This window comes from Puma concolor, chromosome D4 (genome assembly GCF_028749965.1).
Source record: "Puma concolor isolate L17-30 chromosome D4, mPumCon1.1.hap2, whole genome shotgun sequence".
Classification (NCBI taxonomy): domain Eukaryota; kingdom Metazoa; phylum Chordata; class Mammalia; order Carnivora; family Felidae; genus Puma; species Puma concolor.
Window position 1 is genome coordinate 89,622,101 of NC_141679.1, and position 24,188 is coordinate 89,646,288.

The 24,188-nt window shown below is 44.4% G+C and overlaps 2 protein-coding genes across 2 annotated transcripts in view; one reads left to right on the forward strand and one right to left on the reverse strand.

The window, feature by feature from the left end:
- ABL1 (ABL proto-oncogene 1, non-receptor tyrosine kinase) overlaps positions 1 to 24,188 on the forward strand; it is a 150,704-nt gene that overhangs the window by 74,534 nt on the left and 51,982 nt on the right. The gene's annotated exons all lie outside the window — the stretch shown is intronic.
- LOC112871754 (cytochrome c oxidase assembly protein COX14) lies at positions 20,499 to 20,987 on the reverse strand. The gene has a single exon (XM_025934825.2). The coding sequence runs from the start codon at positions 20,905 to 20,907 to the stop codon at positions 20,734 to 20,736; it is 174 nt and encodes a 57-aa protein (XP_025790610.2). The 5' UTR covers positions 20,908 to 20,987; the 3' UTR covers positions 20,499 to 20,733.

Consider the following 24,188-nt stretch of genomic DNA (forward strand, 5'->3'; position numbering starts at 1 on the left):
GATCAAACTTTTCCAAACTGTATCTCAGAACACACTGAAGAATATTTTTAACAATATAAAGATATCTAGGTAACCCAGCATGGTAAAATTCATGTCCGCCATCCAATAAAAAATTACTAGGTATGTGAAGAAGCGGAAAATACAACCAACAACTGGCCGGAAGTGATGCAAATGATAGAACCAGTAAATACGGCCGTTAAATAACTTTTTTTGAAAACATTTATTTTGAGAGGCGGGGCGGGGGGGGGGGACACACGCGTGAGCAAATGAGTGGGGGAAGGGCAGAGAGAGAGGGAGACACAGAACTTGAAGCAGGCTCCAGGCTCGGAGCTGTCCGCACAGACCCCGGCCTGACATGGGGCTTGAACTCACCAGCCAGGAGATCACGACCTGAGCCGAAGTCAGACGCTCAACCAACTGAGCTACCCAGGTGCCCCTAAATGTGTTTTAAACAAAAACAGTAATGACACGTTGTGGCATGCATAGCTTAGGTGGAAGTGAAATTTGTGACAGCAGTAGCACAACTGGAAGGAGGAACGGTAGTATACTCTTACACGGTTCTTACGCTACGTATGAAGTAGTGTATCGTTGGAAGGTAGACTGTTGTTGGATAAGACGTGTATGGTCAACTCCACAGCATCAGAGTTATGCTAATAAGCCAACAAAGATCAAATATAATCCTAAAAATAATTGATTCATCCAAACGAAAGCAGAATAACTTGGAGAAACGAACAAAGAACAGATTTGATAACTGTAAAACAAATAGCAAGATGTTGGGTTAAATTCCATATTGATATTATATCAAATATAAAAGTCAAAACATCCCAACAAAAAGCAGGGGTTGCCGGATTGCATAAAAAAGTAAGACTCATTCAGGGGCGCCTGGATGGCACAGTCGGTTAAGTAGCTGACTCTTGATTTGGGGTCAGGTCATGATCTCATGGTTCATGTGATCAAGTCCCGTGTCAGGCTCTGTGCTGACAGTGGAGAGCCTACTTGGGATTCTCTCTCTCCTTCTGCCCCTCGCCCTGTTCTCACTTTCTTTCTATCTCTTTGTCTCTCTCAAAAAAAAATAAATAAACTTAAAAAAATAAGACCCATTCATAGGCTGCCTACAATGAAACTGCTTTTAATATAAAGATACAAATAGGGGGTGCCTGGGTGGCTCAGTCGGTTGGGTGTCTGACTTCGGCTCATGTCATGATCTGACAGTCTGTGGGTTTGAGCCCCGCATTGAGGCTGTGCTGACAGCTCAGAGCCTGGAGCCTATTTAGATTCTGTGTCTCCGTCTCTCTGCCTCTCCTGCACTCACTCTCTGTCTCTCTCTGTCTCTCTCTGTCTCTCTCTCTCTCTCTCTCAATAATAAATTAAAAAAAATTTTTTTTAAGATACAAATAGGTTAAAACCAAAAGGGTGGAGAAAGATGTACCATGTTAACAGTAATCAAAAGAAAACCTGAGTAGCTATATCAGACAAAGTGGATTTTATTTATTTTGTATTTTTTTAAAATATTTATTTTGAAGGACAGAGAGTATATGAGCAGGGGAGGGGAGAGAGAGAGGGAGACACAGAATACGAAGCAGGCTCCAGGCTCTGAGCTGTCAGCATAAACCTTGACATGGGGCTTGAACTCACGAGCAGTGAGATCATGACCTGAGCTGAAGTCAGACGTTTAACTGACTGAGCCACCCAGACGCCCCAGACAAAGTAGATTTTAAAACAAAACATACCGTCAAGGATAAAGAGTCATTTCATAATGATTTCATAATGATAAGAGGTTAATTCATTAAGAAGATATAATCCTAAATGTTTATCTATGTATTAACAGAGATTCAAAATACATGAATCAAAAAGTGATAGAACTGCAAGAAATTCACAATTACAACCGGAGTTGTTAACACTTCTCAATAAGAAATAGAACAACTAGACAGAAAATTAATAAGGGTATAGGAGATTTGAACATTATAATCAACTAACGTGACTTAATTTATGTTTATGGAACACTCTACCCCAGAACAGTAGAATACACATTCTTCCCCAGTGCACACAGAACTGTTACCAAGATAAACTATTTTCTGGGCCATTAAAAAAGTCTCAGTATATATAAGCTGGTTCAATTTATAGAAGGTATGATCTCTGACCACAGTGGAATTAAATGAAGGATCAGTGACAGAAAGATGTCAGGAAGAACTTTCAACTGTTTGGAAACTAGATAGCATTTTCAAATAAACCATGAGTCAAAGAATAAAAATCAGAAGTGAAATTAGCAAGTATTCGGAACCGAATGCAGGTGAAAATGTAACATAAAATTTGCAGGATAGAACAAAAGGGAAATTTATATAACATTCAACCCTTACGTTAGAAAAGAAAAAAAGGTCTCAAATAAATGGCCTTGGGTTTCCACCTTAAGAAAGTAGAAAAATAAAGGCTAGTAAAACCCAAATTAAGTAGAAAAAAAGACCAATGTAGAAATCAGTGAAATAGAAAACAAAAACCGTAAAGAAATCTATGAAACCAAAAGCCAGTTCTTTGAGAAGAGCAATAAAATGGATAAACCTCTAGGCAGACTGACCGGGAAAAAAAGAGAACACAAAAATTGTAATATTAGGAAAGAAAGAGGTAACATCACACAGATTCTACAGATCTCAAAAGTATAATAAGTGAATGAATCATCAACCTGGGAAAAACAGACAAATTCCTTGAAAGACACAAACAGCCAAAGCCAACTCAAGAAGGAACAGGCAACCCAGATAGCGCCAAACTTATTAAGGAAATTTTATTTGCAGTTAAAAATCTTCCCGCAAAGAAAACTCCAGGCCCAGATGGCTTCACTTGGTGAATTCTACCAACCATTTAAAGAGCAAATAATATGAATTCAGTGCAGCCTTCCCAGAAAATAGGAAAGGAGGGAACAGACACTTCCCAGGTCATTCTCCAAGGTCAGCAGGTCAGCGTTGCTCGCTGATACCCTGATATCCGTCTTCTCCTGGTGCAGCCAGAGTAATCCCTTCAAATGTAATCAGATTCCTGTCTCTGCCCCACGCCTCCTGTGCCTTCCCAGTTCCTTCAGAGTAAAAACCAAAGCCCCAACAGTCACCTTAGGCAGGCGGGATCTTCCCATGCCTCTGCAACCTCTAACTACCGATTACTCTCCTTCTTGCTGACCCTGTTCTATCCACATTGGCCTATTTGCTCTTCCTTGAACCTTTCCTATTCATCCTCCCTGCCCCAGTGCCTTTGTACTTGCTGTTCCCTGTGCCAGGAAAGTGCTTTCCCCATAGTTCATTCTCTCTCCTTTGGGTCTTTGCTCAGTTGTTTATCTTCAGCAGTGGTTTTTCTGATCACTTTCTTTAAAATTACAATCTGGAAGTGGGGGGGGGGGCGGGGCGCCTGGGTGGCTCAGTCAGTTGGGCGGCCAACTTCGGCTCAGGTCATGATCTCACGGTTTGTGAGTTCGAGCCCCGCGTCGGGCTCTGTGCTGACAGCTCAGAGCCTGGAGCCTGCTTCCGATTCTGTGTCTCCCTCTCTCTCTGCCCCTTCCCTGCTTGCTCTCTGTCTCTCTCTCAAAAATAATAAACATTAAAAACAATTTAAGAAGAATTAAATGAAATTACAATCTGGGGCACCTGGGTGGCTCAGTTGGTTGGACTTCGGACTTCGACTCAGCTCGTGAGTTCAAGCCCCATGTGGGGCTCTCTGCTGTCAGTGCAGAGCCTGCTTTGGATCCTCTGGTCTCCCTCTCTCTCTGCCCCTCCCTTGCTCATACGTGCGCACGCTCTCTCTCTCAAAAATAAAAATAAAATTAAAAAAATAAAAAAATTATTAAAATTACAATTCAATCCTCACTCCCTGACCTCAGCATCCCCAATCCCTCTTACTTGCTTTTTCTCCCTAGCAGTTTTTACTTTCTTACATATTTTGTGATTTACTAGTTTATTTTGTTGTCTCTCTCCCTCTACTAGAATGTGAACTGTTGGAGGGAAGGATTTTTTCCCCTTTGTTCTACGTGTTGTAACCCTAGAGTTTAGGACAGTACGTAGCTCTTAGTAGGTACTCAGTAAACATTTGCCGAATACTTAATGTTTACCTCTTAATGATGCTCCCTTGGCTTTGCTCTGAAAGAAAACTTCCACCCTGAAGCCATGTGTTCTCAGATTGTCCCATAGTTTGGTGACCAGGAAGTTTTAAGCCTACGGGGACTTACGAGAGGTGTTCTCCTTTGAGAGGAAGGAAGTGGCGATTGTGAAAGCAGCAGTAGGAAGGAGAACTGGTGGGGTTGTTCTCAGGCAGATCAGTTTTAGAACAGAGTATGTATGAAACTGAGCATCTGAAGTTTGGTTCCTTTTAAATATATACTTGCAAATTTCTTGGAAAGCTTCATGAACCCCCATGCAGACATAATTGCACCCCATTTTGAAGGCTAAGACCAGAGTTTATTTAACTTAGTGATAGATGCTTTACTGTTTAAACAGTGCTGCAATGAGAGAGAGAGAGAGAGAGAGAGAGAGAGTGTGTGTGTGTGTGTGTGTGTGTGTGTGTGTGTTCATACTCAGTTGTGCGTGTGTGTGTAGGTAAGTTTGTAGAGCAAATCCCCCAAAACAGATTTGCCGGGTCAAAGGGTAAATATATTTGTAATTTTGATAGGTATTGAATCTTGTCAAATTCCTTCTCTGGGCTTTTTGAGAACTGGGGATCAGATACGCAAACCCTAGGCAGAGTCAAGAGCTAGCATTCCCTTCACGATCTGCAACTACAGGACAGAGTCACAGACAGTTTTGTCACCTACATAGTGAAAAACTGAGGAATTAAGTGGAACTCTCAGTCCTTAGGAGACTGTGTACAAGAGTGATAAGCCCCACACCCTTAGTCTTTGTACAACTCACTGGCAGGAAGTTGAACACCCAGGTCTCTGGACTCTGTTTTTATAAGGCTTTCTGGCTTGCTTGCTCAACACTTGCTCTGGAAGTGTTGAGATGGGGATTGATCGCAGCCAGCCAGGGCTGATTCTCCATATTCTTCTTTTTTAAATTTTTAAAAATCTTTATTTATTTTTGAGAGAGAGAGAGAGAGCAAGCCGGGGGAGGAACAGAGAGAGAAAGGGAGACCCAGAATCCAAAGCAGGCTCCAGGCTCTGAGCTGTGAGTGCAGAGCCTGACGCGGGGCTCAAACTCATGAACCGCGAGTTCATGACCTGAGTCAAAGTCAGATGCTTAACCGACTGAGCCACCCAGGTGCCCCCTGATTGTCCACATCGTCGATATGGTTTGCCCGAGACCTGCCCCTCATCCTCCTGGGGCCGAAGGGTTCCTAAGTCCATTTGTGAAGATTGATTGGGGCAAAGACCTCATAAGGGGAAGCCACTCTTAGGGTACAGTGCTGGCATTTATAAGGTAGCAGACTGCTCTTCCCAGTCAAGAAAATGTCTGGTCATTGTTTAGAAGCCCTCGACAAGGAGAAACTGAGAAAAATTTACCTCGGACTTTGAATCAGCTCACAGACTGAGAGCCTGCCAAGATCGTAACGGCTATGGGGTTCAGCCTCCGTTTTGCAGGTGAGTGAAGCTGGGAGTGGGGCAAGTACCTCCCCGGGCCTCACAGAACCTCCCGGAACCCAGGGCCCTGCTCTCCTGCACGGCTTCTCTCCATCACCCACAGTCGCCTCTGCTCCGTGACCACCAATGCTCTCCCACCCAGGCGCAGGGAGGTTTGTGTTAGAGAAAGACAGCCCTTCAGCGTGCGGATTTCTCCCACCTTGAGGTGACGGTGCGTAAAACTACTTATTATTGCTGTTTGCACTTCTGATCTGTGTCCCACTTTGGGTCCCGTAGAGCGGGAGGAACAGGGAGACTGAAAAACAGATGACATAGACGATAGTGCTCATGGAGCACCATTAAGAGAATCCCCACCGGCCAGGTCACTCCAAGCCCAGTAGTGGAGCCCTCTCACGGTCCCACAGGGGCACATTCGCAGGGAAGCACCAAGCCTGGGTCCTAGCAGTGGACTCCCCGGGGGAATGGGGCCTCGAGGGAGGAAGAGAGTGTTGTTTTTGAGGTAGAATTCACATACAGTAGAATTTACCCTCTTAGTGTATGAGTCTTGACAATGCACGGAGCCAAGTCCCCGCCACCGCACTTTGGATGTAGAACATCACGCCTACAGTTCCCTTCTTCCTTTGGTGATTGAGCCAGCCTCCCAGCCCCAGCAACCACTTTTCAGCTTCTGTTCTTAGAATTTTGCCCGTTACAGAATAGCATAAATAGAATTACGAAGCATATAACCTTTTGAGTCGTGACGCGTGTAAGATTCGTTCATGTTGTTGTGTGAAAGCAACATGGTTCCTTCCTTCTTGTTGCTGAGTAGCGTTCTGTTGTGTGAAGGCACCACAGTGTGTTTATCCATTCAGCTGCTGATTTTCATTTGAGTTTTCTTTGAGTTTTGCTGATTGAAGATAAAGCCACTGTAAACATTCACACAGGTTTTTGTGGGGACGTGTTTTCATTTCTCTTGGATAACTAATTAGGAATGGAATTGCTGGGTCTTTACAAAAAAAATTTTTTTTAAGTTTACTTATTTATTTTGGAGGGGTAGGGGAGAGACAGAGCCTGACTTGAGGCTGGAACTCACAAACCATAAGATCCTGACCCAAGCGAAAACCGAGAATCAGATATTTAAGGGACTGAGCCGCCCAGGCACCCCTAGAATTGCTAGGTCTTATGTTAAGTATATGCTTGTCAGCACTTGGTATTTTCTCCTGGCCTTTGACTAGGCTTTTCATTCTCTTAATAGTATCTTTAGAAGAGCAGAAAAAAAAAAAATTAGAATGCTAATTTATTTATTTATTTTGAGAGAGAGAGTGCTTGCACACACACACACGTGTGTGAGCGGGGTGTGAGGAGTGGGCAGAGAGCAAGGAAGAGAGAGAATCCCAAGCAGGCTCCATGCCGTCAGCGCAGAGCCTGATGTGGGGCTCGATCTCACGAACGGTGAGATCACGACCTCAGCCGAAATCAAGAGTTGGATGCTTAACCGACTGAGCCGCGCAGGCACCCTGAAGAGCAGACATTTTTAATTTTGATGAAGTCCAATCCGTTATGTCTCTTAAGGTTCGTACTTTTGGTATTGCACCTAAGAAATCTTTGGCTAACCCAGAATCACAAAGACTTTCTTTTAGAAGTTTTTATTTAACATTTAGAACTAGAACCCGTTTTGCATTAAATTTTGAATAGGGTGCAAGGCTGCCTTGCGTATGGATGCCCAACATTCCGGTGCCATTTGTTCAAAAGAATTCGTCACTGCGTTGCCATTGCACCTTTGTGGAGAGTCAGTTCAGCACCGTTCACATGCGTGGGCTACTTGTATGCTGTTAGTTAATTTCTAAGCTCTGAAAGGAAAATAGTTTTAGGAAGGCTCATTCCACTATTTTCGCACTACTGGTTTCTCCACCGGGAAGACTTTCCTGACATCTCTAGGCAGAATTAGCCTCTTTTCCTGTGCTATTGTAGCTATTGTGCACACCCTTATCAAATTTTTCTCCCTCTTGTAATTCTTTGTTTCAGTGTCTGCTCCTCCCTCCCTCCCTCCCCTCTCCCCCAAGACTCCCGACCCTCTCCCCCAAGACTCCCCACCCTCTCCCCCAAGACTCCCCACCCTCTCCCCCAAGACTCCCCACCCTCTCCCCCAAGACTCCCCACCCTCTCCCCAAGACCATGCATCCTTGGAGGCCCGCAAGTATGTCTCCTTCCTTTCTATCATCTCCATCACAGCTGGCTCTATAATGTTTGTTGAATGAATGGAACATTCTCAAATCTCTGATGACAAGTCAGATCTTGGATTGACAAGTGGTGAGCACTCAGGAACTTCATGATTGCTCTACCAATCAGATGAGGCCAGGAAGCGAAGATTAAGAACCAGTTCTCTCTCAAGCAGGAACTGTCTGTCATTCTCCTTTGGGGTGACTGCTGTTTTACCAGGGGTGTGTGGGGTGGGCCTGTGACACCAGGCACAGTTGGGTCATAGGTGGGTTCTCTGCTTCAGAGGATGTCTGGCTTCTCGAGTCCCCCTTCTTGTGGGATTCCTTCTGCTGGACTTCAGTTACAGCGGCGTCATTGGGGATCTGGAGTCTTTCTTCCCTACTTCCTTCCATGGGTTGTTTTGGAGATCAAATGAAGAAAGATATGGGAGAAGACCAGAGAGTATTGAGAATTATTGACCGATTAACTTTTGGAATTCCTTTATCAGAAGCTTAAGACTCATGAAATATTTATGGTGAATTAATTTAATTGATTGCTTCCCACCCCAGCACTTTTGGACCATATTATTTACTACCTGGAAATTTTCCTGCATTAGATCTTAAATATTCTTCTTAACATTGTGATCTCAGGTAATTTACCACGACACTTGGTCTCTGGGAGAGGTTTAACAGTCGGCACTGTATCGTCCGGCAACATGGGTGGGGCTGACATATATGTTTGAGAACTCTCAAAGTCGCAGCCCTGCAGGCCTCTATGAAGGCTACATTTGGAAAGCTCCTGCTGCTTAGGAGAGAATCCAAGTGCCTCCATGAATGGGAGATGTGTTGCTGTAGGTTCCAGTCTCTGATGCTTCAGATTGCTGGCTTCCTCCCGTGTCTCTGTTTTAATCAACTGGAGATACACCTCCCCACTCCTACCCAGGTGTTGATCACCTTAGTTGTATCTGTTCAATCCTCCCCCTGACACACACTCCTGAGCCAGGAACTCTATCGGGAGTCAGGAGAGGTGTCAGAGCTGGGTGGGATAGCTTCATGTTTGCTCTCTGGGAACGTGGCTCTCGTTGGAAGCATCTCTACATAAAATGCCACCTACCAGCAACACGTAGGGCATGGTCTGGGTGGGTTCGCTGCATGGAACCCAGCAGCCAGGCCTGAAGCACTTCTAATCGTTTGTCTCATCCTTTGTATGACATCCAGTTAGGGCAGTCCCTATCAAAATAACCCCAGCATTCTTCACAGAGCTAGCACAAACAATCCTAAAGTTGGCCTGGGACCAGAAAAGACCCCGAATAGCCAGAGCAATCTTGAAAAAGAAAACCAAAGCTGGAGGCATCACAATGCTGGACTTCAAGACGTATTACAAAGCTGTAATCATCAAGACAGTATGGTACTGGCACAAAAACAGACACTCAGATCAATGGAACAGAATAGAGAACCCAGAAGTGGACCCACAATCGTATGGCCAACTAATCTGTGACAAAGCAGGAAAGAATAGCCGACGGAATAAAGACGGTCTCTTCGGCAAGTGGTGCTGGGAAAACTGGACAGCGACATGCAGAAGAATGAACCTGGACCACTTTCTTACACCAGACACAAAAATAAACTCAAAATGGATGAAAGACCTAAATGCAAGACAGGAAGCCATCAAAATCCTAGAGGAGAAAGCAGGCAAAAACCTCTTTCCTCTTGTCCGTAGCAACTTCTTACTCAACACATCTCCGGAGGCAAGGGAAACAAAAGCAAAAATGAACCACTGGGACCTCATCAAGATAAAAAGCTTCTGCACAGTGAAGGAAACAAGCAGCAAAACTAAAAGGCAACCGACGGAATGGGAGAAGATATTTGCAAATGTATGACATCCAATTAGGGAAAAGGGTCAAAATCATAGAACACCTTCTTTTTTCCTTTCTGGTTTAGGTTGTTTTTTTTTTTTTTTTAACGTTTATTTATTTTTGAGACAGAGACAGAGCATGAACGGGAGAGGGGCAGAGAGAGAGGGAGACCCAGAATCTGAAACAGGCTCCAGGCTCTGAGCCGTCAGCACAGAGCCCGACATGGGGCTCGAACTCACAGACCACGAGATCATGACCTGAGCCGAAGTCGGACGCTCAACCGACTGAGCCACTCAGGCGCCCATCTTGTTTAGGTTTTTTGAGGTATCCTTTATATGCCATCAAATTCACTGTTTTAGTGTACAATTCATTGATTTCCAACAAATTTACAGAGCGTGCAACCATCCCCACAATCCAGTTTTAGAACATGTCCATCGTGCCAAAAACATCCCTTGTGCCCCTTCATGGTCGATCCCACCCCTACCCCCGGGCAACCGCTAATCTGCTCCCCATCTCTATAGATCTGCCTTTTCTGCACATGTCACATAAATGGAATCGTGCAATAATATGTGGTCTTTTGTGACTGGCTTTTTCCACCTGCGGCAGATCTTGGAGGTTTATCTATGTTGCAGCACAGATCAGCACATCTCTCCTTTTCATTGTTGAGTGTTACTCCATTCTTTGGATATACATTTTGTTTCTCCGTTCACCAACTGACGGACATTTGGATTGTTTCTGATTCTCGGCCGTGATGAATAATGCTGCTCTGAGCACTCACGGACAAGTCTTTGTGTGACTATGTGTTTTTATTTCTCTGGGGTAGATTCCTAGGAGCAGAGTTGCTGGTTCTTATAAAAAAAAAAAGTATGCGTTGAACTTCTTAAGAAATTGCCAAGCTGTTTTCTAGAGTGGTCCTACCATTTTGCCTCCCCACCTGCAGTGTATGAGAGCCCCGGTTTTCTCCCCATCCTCGCCGACACTTGGTTTTGTCTATCTTTTCGATTCTAGCTAAGCGAGTGGGTGTGAAAGAGAATCTCCTTGTGGTTGTAGTTTCCGTTTCTTGCATGACCGATAATGCTGAGCATCTTTTTGTGCGACTAGCCATTCGTATTTCTTCTTTGGTGACGTCAATTACAGTCTTTCACCTGTTTTTTATTTTTTTTTTATTTTTTAAAAAAAAATTTTTTTTTCAACATTTATTTATTTTTGGGACAGAGAGAGACAGAGCATGAACGGGGGAGGGGCAGAGAGAGAGAGGGAGACACAGAATCGGAAACAGGCTCCAGGCTCTGAGCCATCAGCCCAGAGCCCGACGCGGGGCTCGAACTCGCGGACCGCGAGATCGTGACCTGGCTGAAGTCGGACGCTTAACCGACTGCGCCACCCAGGCGCCCCTTTCACCTGTTTTTTAAATTGGTTTGCATGCTGTCTTATTATTGAGGGATAAGATTTCACTGTTATTCTGGATACAGGGTCTTTACCAGGTATACGATAGAACACATGAGATTTTTTTGGTTTTTTTTTTCCTTACACCAGGACCAGCGATTGTGGAAAGGGGAGGGGATGGTTAAAGGTAATAATAATTAACGTGTGATATTTGAGTGTTCTTTGTGAGGGGACACGGGGCTGTGTGTCTTATCCTGATTATCTAGGACACTTCCTCATTTTCTAAAGGTTCTGAGACTGTTTCAGATGCTTGCTTTCCAATTTACAGTTTTTGATAAAGAAAAGGAAATGTTGATTTAGGGAATTCTTAAATTTCTGTGAGTTAGAATTGGTCTTTTAATACTATTAGCATAAAGGCTACGTGGCTGTTACAACAGATGTAGAACACCAGCAGTTAGAAAAAAATTTTTTTAATGTTTTATTTATTTTTGAGACAGAGAGAGACAGAGCATGAGCAGGGGAGGGGCAGAGAGAGAGGAAGGCACAGAATCCGAAGCGGGCTCCAGGCCCCGAGCTGTCAGCACAGAGCCCGATGCGGGGCTCGAACTCATGAACCGTGAGATTGTGACCTGAGCTGAAGTCAGACGCTTAACCGACTGAGCCACCCAGGCGCCCCCCTGAAAACATTATTTCTTAGTGGTGTACCACTAAGAAACATTTCATTTGATCCCCGGCCATTGGACAGTTAGGTTCCTTCCTTCCTTCCTTCCTTCCTTCCTTCCTTCCTTCCTTCCTTCCTTCCTTCCTTCCTTCCTCCCTCCCTCCCTCCCTCCCTCCCTCCCTCCCTCCTTCCCTCCCTCCCTCCCTTCTTCCCTTCCTTCCCTCCTTTTGCCAACATCAACAGTGCTGTGATGAACATTCTTGTACTAAATCTTTGTAAGAACAGCTTTGCAATAAATTTTGCACCAACTCTTCCTGAAGTTAATGCCCCAGAATGAAGCTGTGGCATTAAAGCCTGGGGACATCTTACAAGGCTTCTGATGGAAAAATTGTTAAATCACTCTGCGGAGAGTACGTTCCCATTTACATTTGCAGGAAACATGGACGAGAGGGTGCCGGTCCGCTTGCATTCTTGCCAGCACTGAGTCTTGCTGCTTTTCTGGATGATTGCTGATTTTGTGGGGGAAGAAAAGAGTGGCTCGCTGTTTCAGTGTTCATTCCCTTGATTAGGGGAGGGGTAGAGAGAAAGAGGGGGACGGAGGGTCCGAAGCAGGCTCCGTGCTGACGGCACAGAGCCCGGCGCGGGGCTCGAACTCACAAACCACGAGATCACAACCTGAGCTGAAATCGGACGCCCAACGGACTGAGCCACCCAGGCGCCCCAGAACACCAGCAGTTTTAAACAAACTAGATGTTTGTTTCTTCTGCAACAGGCTGACATTAGCAGTCCTGGCTATATAAGGAGACACTGTCATCTTGTTACTCTTTAAAATGTGGATTCTCGGGGCGCCTGGGTGGCTCAGTCGGTTAAGCGTCCCACTCTTGATTTCAACTCGGGTCATGATCTCATGGTTCATGAGATCAAGCCCCACGTCGGGCTGTGTGCTGACAGCACGGAGCCTTCTTGAGATTCTCTCTCTCTCTCTGTCTGCCCCTCCCCTGCTCATGCTCTGTCTCTCTCTGTCTCTCTCTCTCTCTCTCTCTCTCTCTCTCTCTCTCAAAAATAAATAAACATGAAAAAGTGAGATGTGGATTCTCCCTCAAGATCCAAATGGCCACTCTGGCTGCCCTGTCCTTGTACGGGAAGTGGAAAGTAGAAGAGAGACTGCCTCCCATTCCTTCTAAGAAAGGGGCTTGTGTCATTTCTGCTCACATGCCATTAGCTAAAACTTAGTTACATGGTGATGTTGAGCTGCAGAGACTGGGAAATGTCGTCTTTATTCTGGGCATGGCGGGGGAGGTGGTGCATATCCATCTAAAACTTACGGTTAAGGTCTCAAACTTAGGGGTTGAGGGCAAGAGAGGAGAACAGATGTCGGGGGCCATTATTTGCTTGGGGGTTCCTGTAACTAGTCTGCGTGGGATGCCCATTCGTCTTTCCTCAAAGAAAGTCTAGTTGATCTGCAGTTATTGGCCCAAGCCTTACTGAGGAGTTAACTTTAATGCTGTTTTTTAGAATTGCAGTCAGAATGTTCTTATGCTGAAACAGCCGTAAATATGAATCATTATTGGTTCGAAAATTTGAAAATTCACTTAGTGGTTAAATCTGATTTGGGAGTCGCTGCTTTACTGAATCTCGAGCTTAGACACACCAGCTGGTGGCTGGGGTGGCAGACAGGCCGACAGCTTCTGCCGGTTGACTTTGGAAGCAGAACTCTACGCCGTTTTCTCTTCAAGTGACTCTTTCCTCCTGCCGTCACCGCAGTGTCCCTTAACGAGCAGTTTCTCCAGTGTTCTCTGCAGCCATACTTCTCTGGTTATTATGTGGCTTTGGATTAATATGCCATATCTGTCGCTTCCTGGAGGAGAAAAGCAGTCCCATTTATTTCGCCACGCCTCTGCTCCTCTGCAGACCACAGCCACTCCTAACAAGTGCAGGGATGAAATCTTGCGGATCCATTTGTCCTTTGGGTGCGTTTAAGAACCTTGACAACAGGACACTTCGGTGCTGACTGTTTTGAAGAAGCAAACATAAAAACAACTTGAGTGTTTCCTTTCTAGGTTTTTAGGCCTCACTAGCAATTGTCCGGAGACTTGCCTTCCCCGGGCGCAGCTCTGGGCTGCTCAGAGGACCTTCGTGCCCGGGGAGCCCATGCTCTCACAGCCCCCTTCAGCTGCCCCAGAGATAACCCGGATAAACACCAGCCCCTCTGCGAACCTCCTGATCCCTGCTGGGCCTTGCACTGTGGGGAGGTTCAGAGGACGTGTTTTCCTTCCCTACTGGCCCTTCTGTCTACCCTCCCTCCAGCTGCCTGCCTCCCCCACCCCCAAGTAACGTGATCTCCCTGGCCTGCTCTCTGCTGGCCAGATTCTTTCAGTCTTAGAGAAAGAGAAGGAAAAGTTAACCACTGGTGTCCCAGGTCAAAGTGAACAAAACTATAAAAGCCAAAAGCAGCGTTTGAAAAGAAAACGGGTCTGGCCCATTCGGGCTTTTCCTTTATCAGTGTTTCTGCGTAAAGTTTGTGCTTAAGCTTACCTTATTCTAAAGATAATAGTCTGAAGCGTTTTGACTTTTGCAACATTGCTATTTTTGATTTGGTTTGGAGTTAGCCTACTCTTTAGTCAATATTCAGATTAGAGGCAAGTAAACGAGATTTAGGGATTTAAAATAAAATTCTTTGGCATTTATTATAAAAGTTAACTAAAGTAAAGGGACAAAGACAATTCATGAAAATGCATGGAACCTCTCTGAGTTGAATTCATGCACTTAGAGTTTAATACCAATTATCCCAGACTATATTTTGTGTAATAATATATCTGTTTAGGGGCACCTGGATGGCTCAGTCGGTTGAGCGTCCGACTTCGGCTCAGGTCATGATCTTGCGGTTTGTGAGTTCGAGCCCCGCATGAGGCTCTGTGCTGACAGCTCGGAGCCTGGAGCCTGCTTCAGATTCTGTGTCGCTCCCTCTCTGCCCCTCCCCTGCTCATGCTCTGTCTCTCTCTGTCTCAAAAATAAATAAAAACACTAAAAAAAAAATCATGTATCTGTTTATAACTTGACTTGTAAATGGATGTAAGAATTCAGGCTTTGCTTGCTTCTTCATCACCGGCAATATTATGATTTGAAACCTGTGGTGTGCAACAAACTGTAAATAGTTTTGCAGCCTGGTGTCCTAAACTGGTCTGTCCGCTCTTGATGATGGATACGGTACCTACCTAGCGGGTGTGACATAATGGGAAAAAAATCTAACGAGGGTCTGGGTTCTTTCCCTGGCTCTGCCATACTTTGCTGTGAGACCTCATGCAAGTTGTTTAACCTGTCTGTGCCTCAGTTACCTCATCTATAAAATGGGCAATAGAGATTCGGATTAAAAATGATTAAAGATTGAAGACCTGTTTTTATCTCTATCTGTTCCCAAGCCCAACTGAAATGATAATATGAAGATGGTTTTTTTCTAAATGAAAACGCGTGAGGGCAAAAGAACCAAAAAGGATAATTGGACAAGAAAGGTGAACACAGTTTTCAAAATGGAAGATAGTCAAAAGCAAATTGAAACCTAACTTCTTCTGAGAGAGGTATTGATTAGAAGTGAGCCAGTGTGCTTGTAAGATCCCGAGGAAAAGAATTAACATTAGATGCATTAGTACAGAAAGCAGGGGATGGTGAGGCCTATTACTGGAATTGAGGGGATTGGTTGAAAGTTGGTTTAGATTCTTTACGCTCCTCCCCAACTCTACAGCAGATGGCCAGCTCTCCTTCCCACCTAGAAGTATTATATTGACAGATTGCCCTAAGGACTCTGGACTCAGGGGCATTGCCCCCACCATTGGTACAAATAAGCCAAGGGGCTGACAAAAGACTTACTTCGAGCTGTCTCATTGTGAAATTTCAGAACACTAAGGGTATTAGAAGATATTCCAGAGTTTCCAAAGACAAAACAGGGTCATATGTGCAGGATCAAGAATCAGAGCGGAATTGCATTTCTAAACAATACTGGAAGCTAGAAGCTAGTGCAGAAACGTCTTCAAAATTAAATGGGAAAAGTTACTTTTTTTTTAATTTTCTTTTTTCTTTTTTAAAATTTACATCCAAATTAGTTAGCGTATAGTGCAACAATGATTTCAGGAGTAGATTCCTTAGTGCCCCTTCCCCATTTCGCCCATCCCCCCTCCCACCACCCCTCCCGTGACCCTCAGTTTGTTCTCCATATTTATGAGTTTCTTCTGTTTTGTCCCCCTCCCTGTTTCTATATTATTTTTGTTTCCCTTCCCTTGTGTTCATATGTTTTGTCTCTTAAAGTCCTCATATGAGTGAAGTCATATGATTTTTGTCTTTCTCTGACTAATTTCACTTAGCAGAATACCCTCCTGTTTCATCCACGCAGTTGCAAATGGCAAGATTTCATTCTTTTTGATTGCCGAGTAATACTCCACTGTCTATATATACCACATCTTCTTTATCCGTTCATCCATCGATGGACATTTGGGCTCTTTCCGTACTTTGGCTATTGTCGAGAGTGCTGCTATAAACATGGGGGTGCATGCGTCCCTTTGAAACAGCACACCTGTATCCCGTGGAGAAATGCCTAGTAGTGCAATTGCTGGGTCGGAGGGTAGTTCTATTTTTAGTTTTTTGAGGAACCTCCATACTGTTCTCCAGAGTGGCTGCCCCAGCTTGCATTGCCACCAACAATGTGAAAGAGACCCTCTTTCTCCGCATCCTCACCAACATCTGTTGTTGGCTGAGCTGTTAATGTGAGCCATTCTGACAGGGGTGAGGTGGCATCTCATTGTAGTTTTGATTTGCATTTCCCTGATGATGAGTGATGTGGAGCATTTTTTTCATGTGCCAGTTGGCCATCTGGATGTCTTCTTTGGAGAAGGGTCTATTCATGTCTTTTGCCCATTTCTTCACTGGATTAGTTGTTTTTTGGGTGTTGAGTTTGACAAGTTCTTTATAGATTTTGGATACTAACCCTTTATCTGATATGTCATTTGCAAATATCTTCTCCCATTCCGTCGGTTGCCTTGTAGTTTTGCTGATTGTTTCCTTTGCTGTGCAGAAGCTTTTTATCTTGATGAGGTCCCAGTAGTTCATTTTTGCTTTTGTTTCCCTTGCCTCTGGAGACGTGTTGAGTAAGAAGTTGCTGCGACCAAAGTCAAAGAGGTTTTTGCCTGCTTTCTCCTCTAGGATTTTGATGGCTTCCTGTCTTGCATTTAGGTCTTTCATCCATTTTGAGTTTATTTTTGTGTCTGGTGTAAGAAAGTGGTCCAGGTTCATTCTTCTGCATGTCGCTGTCCAGTTTTCCCAGCACCACTTGCCGAAGAGACTGTCTTTATTCCGTTGGATATTCTTTCCTGCTTTGTCAAAGATTAGTTGGCCATACGACTGTGGGTCCATTTCTGGGTTCTCTATTATGTTCCATTGATCTGAGTGTCTGTTTTTGTGCCAGTACCATACTGTCTTGATGATTACAGCTTTGTAGTATAGCTTGGTCGGGATTGTGAGGTCTCCTGCTTTGGTTTTCTTTTTCAAGATTGCTTTGGCTATTTTGGGTCTTTTCTGGTTCCATACAAATTTTAGGGTTATTTGTTCTAGCTCTGTGAAGAATGCTGGTGTTACTTTGATAGGGATTGCATTGAACATGTAGATTGCTTTGGGTAGTATCGACATTTTAACAAAATTTATTCTTCTTATCCAGGAGCATGGAATCTTTTCCATTTTTTTTTTTGTGTGTGTTTCCTTCAATTTCTTTCATAAGCTTTCTATAGTTTTCAGTGTATAGATTTTTTCACCTGTTTGGTTAGATTTCTTCCTAGGTGTTTTATGGTTTTTGGTGCAACTGTAAATGGGATTGGTTCCTTGATTTCTCTTTCTGTCGCTTCACTGTTGGTGTATAGGAATGCAACCGATTTCTGTGTGTTGATTTTATACCCTGCAACTTTGCTGAATTCATGAATCAATTCTAGCAGTTTTTTGGTGGAATCTTTTGGGTTTTCCGTATAGAGTATCATCATGTCATCTGCGAAGAGTGAAAGTTTGACCTCCTCCTGGCCGACTTGGATGCCTTTTATTTCTTTGTGCTGATTGCAGAGCCTAAGACTTCCAATACTATGTTGAATAACAGTGGCAAGAGTGGACATCCCTCTCTTGTTCCTGACCTTAGGGGAAAAGCTCTCAGTTTTTCCCCATTGAGGATGATATTAGTGTTGGGTCGTTCCTATAGGGAAAAGTTATTTTTAACCTAGAATTCTATACCCAGCCAAACTGTCAGAGTAGCATAGAAGAAAGGCATTTTTTGGACCTGCCGCACCCACCCTCCCACCCCACCCCCACCTTTTTTTCTTTTCAGGAAGGCACTGGACAGTGAATTCCAGCAAAAGAAGAACAGAAGTCAATAACTAGAATTGAGGATATTTTAAGTGTTTTAGTATTTGGAAAAAATACTACCAGGTGTTTAACAGATCTTCGAAATATTTGGGGGGAAACAGTAATAGATCTATAGAAGATTAGTCAAATGAAAAAAATCAAGGTAATTAATATCTCTAGGTTAAATGAATAAAGGAAATATTCATAGTATATTATTGGCAGAACAGTGAACAATATTTATATCATCACAGTAATGTAAACACTATTGATTTAACCAAAAATTGTGATTTTACTGTTTAGGGAGGTTGGGATACTACCAAATATAATGTGGAAAGCTGATGACTCCAGAAACAATATGAGGATATTAGTTAGAAATCTGAAGGAGGCTGCCTGCCTCTGGGGCAGCAAACTGGGGGATGGAGTTAGGGGATTGCTGTTTTTATTATAAAACTTCAGTACTATTTGATTTTTAACCTTGCATGTGTTATTACTTTGATTAAAAATTAAAATTAATTTAAAAATGGGCATACCCATAATAAATTGCTTCCACCTAGAGAAAAATTGCTTAATAGTTATGTTTGACTTGTTAATTATAAAAATGTAGAGTCTTGATGTAATGAGATTTTCTAGAAAGTAGATTTACTCTAAGGCAGTTCGAATTTGGCCCCCAGCTAAGAATTGTAGCTCTGGAAATACCAGGGGAACTAACAAAACAATCAGTATTAACTGTGTGCGGCTAGCTCATCAAGTCCTGGTCCTGAAATCGGCCCCCATTAAAGATGTGGGGTGTGGAGTTTGTGATTTGCCACAAAGCTGTGGTTGCAATCCCTGGCTTTTGGATGAAAGGTAGGACTCTGACATTTCAATCTCAGTTGCTACTGCTACTCCATAGCTAGTGTTTCTTTCCCTTAATAAAATAAATGGATTCCTTGTCCCTTGGAAAACCTCCAGACTACTTTCACTCCCTCAGACTGTGCTTTCTGGAATCATTTTCACATATCACATTTGTTAATTTTAGCTCTCGAGTTAGTCCCAGTAAGACTTATGCAGGAACACAGACCATCATCTGATCTGGTAAGGGGGCTCTTTTGGAAATAACAATAGCTCCTGTATATGGAGCACCTTCCATACATTATTTTTAATCTTCGTAACCCTGTGAGATAGCCCCTCACCCCCAGTGTTAACGGTTGAAGAAATGAGGGCTCTGAGAGGTGAAGTCAGTTGCCCAGGCCACCACAGTGGACGATGTACACGTGCCGTTCGGAGCTAGGCTGTGTGAGTAGCTCATTCAGCCTCTGCCGTGTTGCCTCCCCGTCTTACCAGTCCAGAGTCAGCAGGCCTTTGTGACACTTGACCCCCAGGTAGTGCTATCTCATGGGAAAACTTGTAAGAGATGCACGTGTGTCCTTGTACAGTGGCCAAAATGGATGTGACTGACTGATGTGGTCTTCTGAGCCACATTTTCCTTTTGTTGGACCCACACTGGACCCAGCAGGCTCTCGCGGGAGAGTGTTTGCAGAGTCAGAGGAAGTGGGCTTTGTTGGCAGGTGCATGTAAAATAGCATGCACTTACTTCGAGATCTTTGCTCTCCCGCCCCCCACCCCCCAAAGTTACTGGCTGGGCCAGAAACAGTGAAGGAGCCTGTCACATTTGGGATCATCTGGTCCGGGGGGGTTCCACACCAGGCCCCATGTCAGATTCACCTGTCTCCCTTCCACCTGACCCCCCATCCTGCAGCTCCTGTCTCCTTCCCTTGACCCACTTTTGCCCCCCCCCCACATTTAAATAGGACTGAACTCCAAACTTAAAAAAAAATTTGTCTTTAGCCTAAAATCTTTAAGAGAAGGGTCCTCTTTTGGTGACTTGTTCTAGAGTTGTGTGTTTCCTAGATTGAGGAAAAAATTGGTTTCAAATGAGAAAATTTTAGAAAAATCCATTCACGTTTGTCCTATTTCCAGTGAAAACAAGCACCTCTTCTCTCTTCTAAAACAGTGGTTTTTGGAGCACGGGGGTGGCTCAATCCATTAAGCGTCCAACTCTTGATTTCGGCTCAGGTCATGATTTCAAGGTTCTTGACTTCGAGCCCCATGTCAGGCTCTGTGCTGAGGCCTGCTTGGGATTCTCTCTCTCCCTCCTTCTCTGCCCCTCCAACACACACTCTCTCCCTCTCAAAATAAATAAATAAACATTTAAAAAGTATATATATAAGGGGTGTCTGGGTGGCTCAGATAGTTAAGCTGACTCTTGGTTTTGGCTCAGGTCATGATCTCACAGTTCATGAGATTGAGCCCCGCATTGGGCTCTGCTCTGACATCCTGGAGAAGTCTGGGGATTCTCTCTCTCTCTGCCCCTCTCATGCTCACATGTGCACTCTCTCTCTAAATAAGTAAACCTAGAAAATAAAAAAATGATATATACTTAATATGTTTTAAAATATTCTTCAATAGTTCTAGTTTTCTGAACTGTTTTCTTTTAAGACGTTTTCCCTAACGGTTAATGATTTTTTTTTTTTTTTTCACACGGCAGAATATTTAATGTCTGCCTTATCCTCCCATTCCTGTTGTGATTCAACAGCCTCCCCAAGATGGAGTATCAGAGAAAACATGGGCACTTTTTCTCAGCAGGATTTGGAAACCATTAAGGCCCTAGTTCTCTTGACTTGGAACCGAGTGCAGGTGAGATCGTTCCACAGCATGCCTCAGGCCTCTCTGTTCAAGGAAAATAGCCCCCCGGTTCTACGGGACTCCTGAGGTCTTCTGTTCTTCTGCAGCCTGGCGCCGGGAGCTGTGCCGCTGGAAATAGTGGTAGACTCGGGCACTGCAGAGGTAGCCCCCGTACACAGTGAGGAGCATCATGGAGGTAGAGAAGGTCTTGTAGCCAATGTCAGCTAGTTGCTTGGCAGTTGGCATGTTGTCCCCCTCTAGGACTCCGCTCCGGACGCCAGAGATAGCAGCGTGCGGAACACTACACAAAGCCACCCACCAAGGATGCAGCCTAATGATTTTTATTTCAACCTCTAGCTTTGCTTATCTTACCCTTTCACTTAAATTGAAAATCATGTGCCATTTTGGAAAGGTCAGGGGCTCTGGACCATACCGCTTCCGGAGCTGTGTGAACTTGGACAGAGCCCTCTCCCCATCCCCCCAAGTTTCCTTATCTGTGAAATGGAATTAAACTACCCAAAGTTCATGGGATCGTTGTAACACTGGTGCCTGGCACGTATCAGGTGCACATTAAAAGTCTGTTTCTTTCCCAAACTGGATGCAACCAAACCAACACGTTAGTTCACATCTTTTTCGTTTCTTTGCTTGTGTAAGTTCATGCCTTTGGGTTTAAGGTTGCTCAAGGGAAACCTTTCTCGGGTCTTTTTTTCATTCTTGTAAGAAGATCGGGGCTCGCCTTTATTTGCTTGTAACAGCGCCTTTTGTACCTTGCAAATGAGTTTCAAACGCATCAAAAGCTGGATCTGGTAGTCCAGTTTGGTCTGGTAGTGTACAGGTTGGCAAAACTTTCAATATTTGTTGTTGCTGATTCAGAGTGTTTCGCCAGACCTGTTGATGCATGCTTTTATAACTATAATTTAAAAGGTTTGGATGCAGTTTATAAGCATTACTCATTTTAAGAGGATTTAAGAGGATAAGATCATTTTAGATTCAAGAAGAGAATATTAGTAATAGCCATTAGCCTTTTATTTTTAAAAATTTTTTTTTCAACGTTTATTTATTTTTGCGACAGAGAGAGACAGAGCATGAACGGGGGAGGGGCAGAGAGAGAGGGAGACACAGAATCGGAAACAGGCTCCAGGCTCTGAGCCATCAGCCCAGAGCCTGACGCGGGGCTCGAACTCGCGGACGGCAAGATCGTGACCTGGCTGAAGTCGGACGCTTAACCGACTGCGCCACCCAGGCGCCCCGCCATTAGCCTTTTAAAATAAACTTACATCCCAACATAAAGTGCCTCACATGCAAACAAGTATTCGGACCTGTATTAACTGGTAGTATTCAAGGATGCGGTCAGAGCCGCAAAAATGCCTGCCAACGTATGATTGTTGGCACTAAGCTGCCGATTTGAGTCTGGCTCTTTAAACCTGAAATGCTGTATCAATGACACACTTTATTATTGTTTGGTCCAATAATAAAGAACTTTCCGGAAGGGCACCAAAACAGATACTGTATTTTTCAGTTTGTCCTGGTGGCACCCTTTCAATTCTATTTTTGGTGCTACGTTTGGGAGTTTGAAAGGTTCAAGACAACACCAAGCCAGTCAGCTGGCACTACCTGCAGGCCCTCTAGCAGAATGAGCGTTGTCTCCCAGAGTCTAGATGGCACCCACAGTCACCGCGCTTGTCTCTTGTGTCTGCAGGTGGTGGGAACTGTGCACTTACTTTCCTGCCCGTGCCTTCTTAGGTGCTCATGAGGCCTGAGCTGGTACCACAGCACTAGCCACTCAGTTGCAGGAAAAACACATTTTGTACACTGATCACAATTCGGTAGGACACTTCCGAAAAGTTATTAATGCCCTGGCTGAGAACCCCGGTGATACGCACTAGTCACGTCCAGTCCACTTGTGAATTTTTATGTGCTATATTTGGCAGACCTACGTGAAGATCTTGTTACTTAGCCATTCCAAGATACCCAGGTTTCTGTTGTTACAGGATAGGCTGGAAAGTGTAACAAATGAGTCCAGCTTTGCCTTCTGGGGTTGACCGTTTGTAGCCAGGGTCTCTTAACCAACACTGGCTCTGAAATATATGTTAGCTATTTTTTTTTTAATGTTTGTTTATATGGGGAGGGGAGGGGCAGAGAGAGAGGGAGACACGGAATCCGAAGCAGGCTCCGGGCTCTGAGCTGTCAGCCCGGAGCCCGACACGGGGCTCAAACCCATGAGCAGTGAGATCATGACCTGAGCCGAAGTCGGACGCTTAACCGACTGAGCCACCCAGGCGCCCCGATATGTTAGCTATTTAACCAAAGATACAGATCTCCAAGGCTTTAATCCATTTGGAATTTATTGTTGATGAGAGGGTACAGTGTAATCCCCCGGTCAGGAGCCTGATCCTTGGAACCAGGCAGACCAGCGTTGGTTTCCAACTACGGGACCTTGGGCAGGGTGCTTGACTTTCCTGACTACCAGGTCTTACCCTGAAGATTTGGGATAGTAACAACCCCAGTCCTCACAGGATCGTTGTGCAAACGCAGTGTTGTAACGAATGGACCATGTTTCTCCTAAGAGTCTGACGCACATCAGATCTACTCCTAAGATCTTCCACGCATCCTTTCTTATTACTACTCATGTGCTCTAAGATGTGAGCTACGTTGATTTTTTTCTCTGTTGCAGTGCAGTTACTTCGTACTACTTATTAAATTCCTTTTCTTATTGTTACTGAAATATATATGATTTTTATTAAATTCGTTGGTATGATTGGGTTCCCTGTTACTTCCCGCTGATCTAGATTTCTGATTTTGTGTCACATAATACACCATTGTGATTATTGTTATTTTGTTATAATATTGTATATGATCAGTCCTAACCAGAGCTATAAATATTTGAGCCCTGAACGGCAATGAAATGGGTTTCAAAAAACGGTACCCCGTGGCACTCACCAAACCAAGGGGGAAAAAAAATCCCTGTGGAAGAAAATAAGGCAAAGAAGGGACCCAGGCCCTGCCTCTGAGGATTTCTCCTTGTGAAAGCTCAATTCCCTTTACATATAATCAGAAATCATGTTTGAACTTGAACTCACACCTCTCCTCCCGTTTCCAACCATCTCCTAGTCTGAATGTAGGATTTGACAAACGTGTTGCATACCTGTGAGGTTGTCATGTGGGTTCTAGCTCTGATTATTCATTCTTTATACACCCACTGAGTTAGCCTTAATCACTGTAAACTCCGTGAACATGAAATGAGACCAGCACTGGTAGCTGCAGAGGAATCCGCATTATTCACCAACATTTTGGGGACACAGCGTTTGCCAGAGCCCCGCGCACCCGCCGAGCTGGGCTGTAAGCGGTGCAGGTTGGCGTCTCGCCACAGAGATGCTCGAGGTTGCAAAAGTGGTGGCCGAGCAGGCCTGCGCTGGCGGCAGCCAGAGTAGCCCGTGTGTCTTTCTTGGGCCGTTAGGACTTGGCAACGTTGAGAACCACTCAGTGCTGCACCTGAAATCAGCACCCGTGTGGACCTAGAAACCGGC